The sequence below is a fragment of the Chinchilla lanigera genome, unplaced genomic scaffold, assembly GCF_000276665.1.
Source record: "Chinchilla lanigera isolate Chin_1 unplaced genomic scaffold, ChiLan1.0 scaffold00008, whole genome shotgun sequence".
NCBI classification, from domain to species: Eukaryota; Metazoa; Chordata; class Mammalia; order Rodentia; family Chinchillidae; genus Chinchilla; species Chinchilla lanigera.
Window position 1 is genome coordinate 24,530,848 of NW_004955409.1, and position 734 is coordinate 24,531,581.

At 62.0% G+C, this 734-nt stretch overlaps 1 protein-coding gene across 1 annotated transcript in view; it reads left to right on the top strand.

Moving 5' to 3' along the window:
* Nkx2-8 (NK2 homeobox 8) overlaps positions 1-446 on the top strand; it is a 1,880-nt gene extending 1,434 nt beyond the window's left edge. The window contains exon 3 of the mRNA XM_013510168.1: positions 2-446. Coding sequence (XP_013365622.1) covers positions 2-151 — 150 coding nt within the window. The 3' untranslated portion in view covers positions 152-446. The remainder of the gene's footprint in view (position 1) is intronic.
* The last annotated feature ends 288 nt before the right edge of the window (positions 447-734 follow it).

The window sequence follows — 734 nt, forward strand, 5'->3', positions numbered from 1 at the left end:
CCCCGCCGCCGCGCGGGACAAGGGCGGCGCTCCCCTGACCCCCGCCTGCGCTCTGCCAGGTTACGCCGCGTTCGGGCCGGGCTCGGCGCTCGGCATCTTCCCGGCCTACCAGCACCTAACGCCCCCCGCCTTGGTCTCCTGGAACTGGTGAGGCTGCCGCGGGGTGCCGGGTTACCCCGACTTTGGATGCGCTTGTGCGGCCGCAATGGGGCTACAGCCAAAGACCTGGAGCGCTCGGGGGGCGCAGCGTGGCAGGACCCCTCCTCGCGGACCCCACCTTCGGGAGTCCTTGGCCCGCCTTCACCTGCTGTTGTGGACGCGCTCGCGGGGGTCCTTGGCCAAGATCGCCCCCTGCCCTGGGACCGCAAACACCAGAGCTAGATGTTATTGCTTGAGACTTACTTGTATATTTTTAAAATAGTTTGTATGGAAAGCAACTTATTTTAAAAGAAATAGAATATTTTTTTTTCCTTTTTGTTGTGCGAGAGTAAAATGTGTAGTTTGGGTCCCCTGCGCTCCTGCCGGGTAAGAAGGTGGGGGCCGTACTCCGCAGACTGGAGTTCTGAGTGCCCGCCTGCTCTAGTGCCCACTGAGGGCGCAACCCCGGTTGGGGTGAAGGCCGAGCATAGTCCAGGAGAATGCGGGGTGGTGGAAGGGAAGGAGTTGAGGCGATCTCGAAGACAATGGTCAGGGGGCAGCGGTGCTGGCCCCAGCCTGACACTGGGGCCCCTTTG